This window comes from Penaeus monodon, chromosome 28 (genome assembly GCF_015228065.2).
Source record: "Penaeus monodon isolate SGIC_2016 chromosome 28, NSTDA_Pmon_1, whole genome shotgun sequence".
Taxonomy (NCBI): Eukaryota; Metazoa; Arthropoda; class Malacostraca; order Decapoda; family Penaeidae; genus Penaeus; species Penaeus monodon.
This window is the reverse complement of record NC_051413.1, coordinates 33,859,928-33,860,549: the sequence shown is the minus strand read 5'-3', so window position 1 is coordinate 33,860,549 and position 622 is coordinate 33,859,928. Positions and strand designations below refer to the sequence as shown.

The following is a 622-nucleotide window of genomic DNA, read 5'->3' as shown; positions in this document are numbered from 1 at the left end:
AAGAATTTTAATATATCAATAGTACAAAAATAATGAAAGGTGACAATGTTTCATTATCTATGTAAGTGCTATTGTGTAACACCACACACACAAACAGGAGAAGAAAGAAATGTGTAAGAGGGAGAAAAGAAGGGAGATGAAAGAGGAAATGGAGACGGAGGAAGTGGTGAGGAAAGAGCAGACAATGGAGAAAAAGAGGATGGGAAAGCAAACAAAGGATAAAGACCATATCAGTGTTAGGATTTGAATTACGAGGAGGAATAGGAAGGCCAAGAACCCTACACCTAAACTAATGTTATAACGCATGCCAAAAGATACCACCCATGGGAATTCTTACCTGGAAGCCATGCACCACAGCACTGTAATCCAGGACAAGCCAGTAGGGACTTGGCATGTTAAATCGCCCTAATAACGATAAAGCTATCGTCCCCCCAAACCAAGTCCTGGTCATGGGGGGGAGGCTGCTGAACCACTGCTGAATGTCACCCATTGTGTTGCCTGGGCCTCTAGTCTACAACTGAGAGATGAGAAATTTAAAAATTAAAAAGAAAGAAAATGAATGAAAAAAACAACAACAATACAATGGTATTTGTGCCTGTTACAATACCTGCAATATTTGTAG

General features: G+C 40.2%; 1 protein-coding gene across 1 annotated transcript in view; it reads right to left on the bottom strand.

Moving 5' to 3' along the window:
• Nucleotides 1-622, bottom strand: part of LOC119591184 (derlin-1-like) — a 15,673-nt gene that overhangs the window by 11,006 nt on the left and 4,045 nt on the right. The window contains exon 2 of the mRNA XM_037939895.1: nt 338-517. Coding sequence (XP_037795823.1) covers nt 338-490 — 153 coding nt within the window. The 5' untranslated portion in view covers nt 491-517. The remainder of the gene's footprint in view (nt 1-337; nt 518-622) is intronic.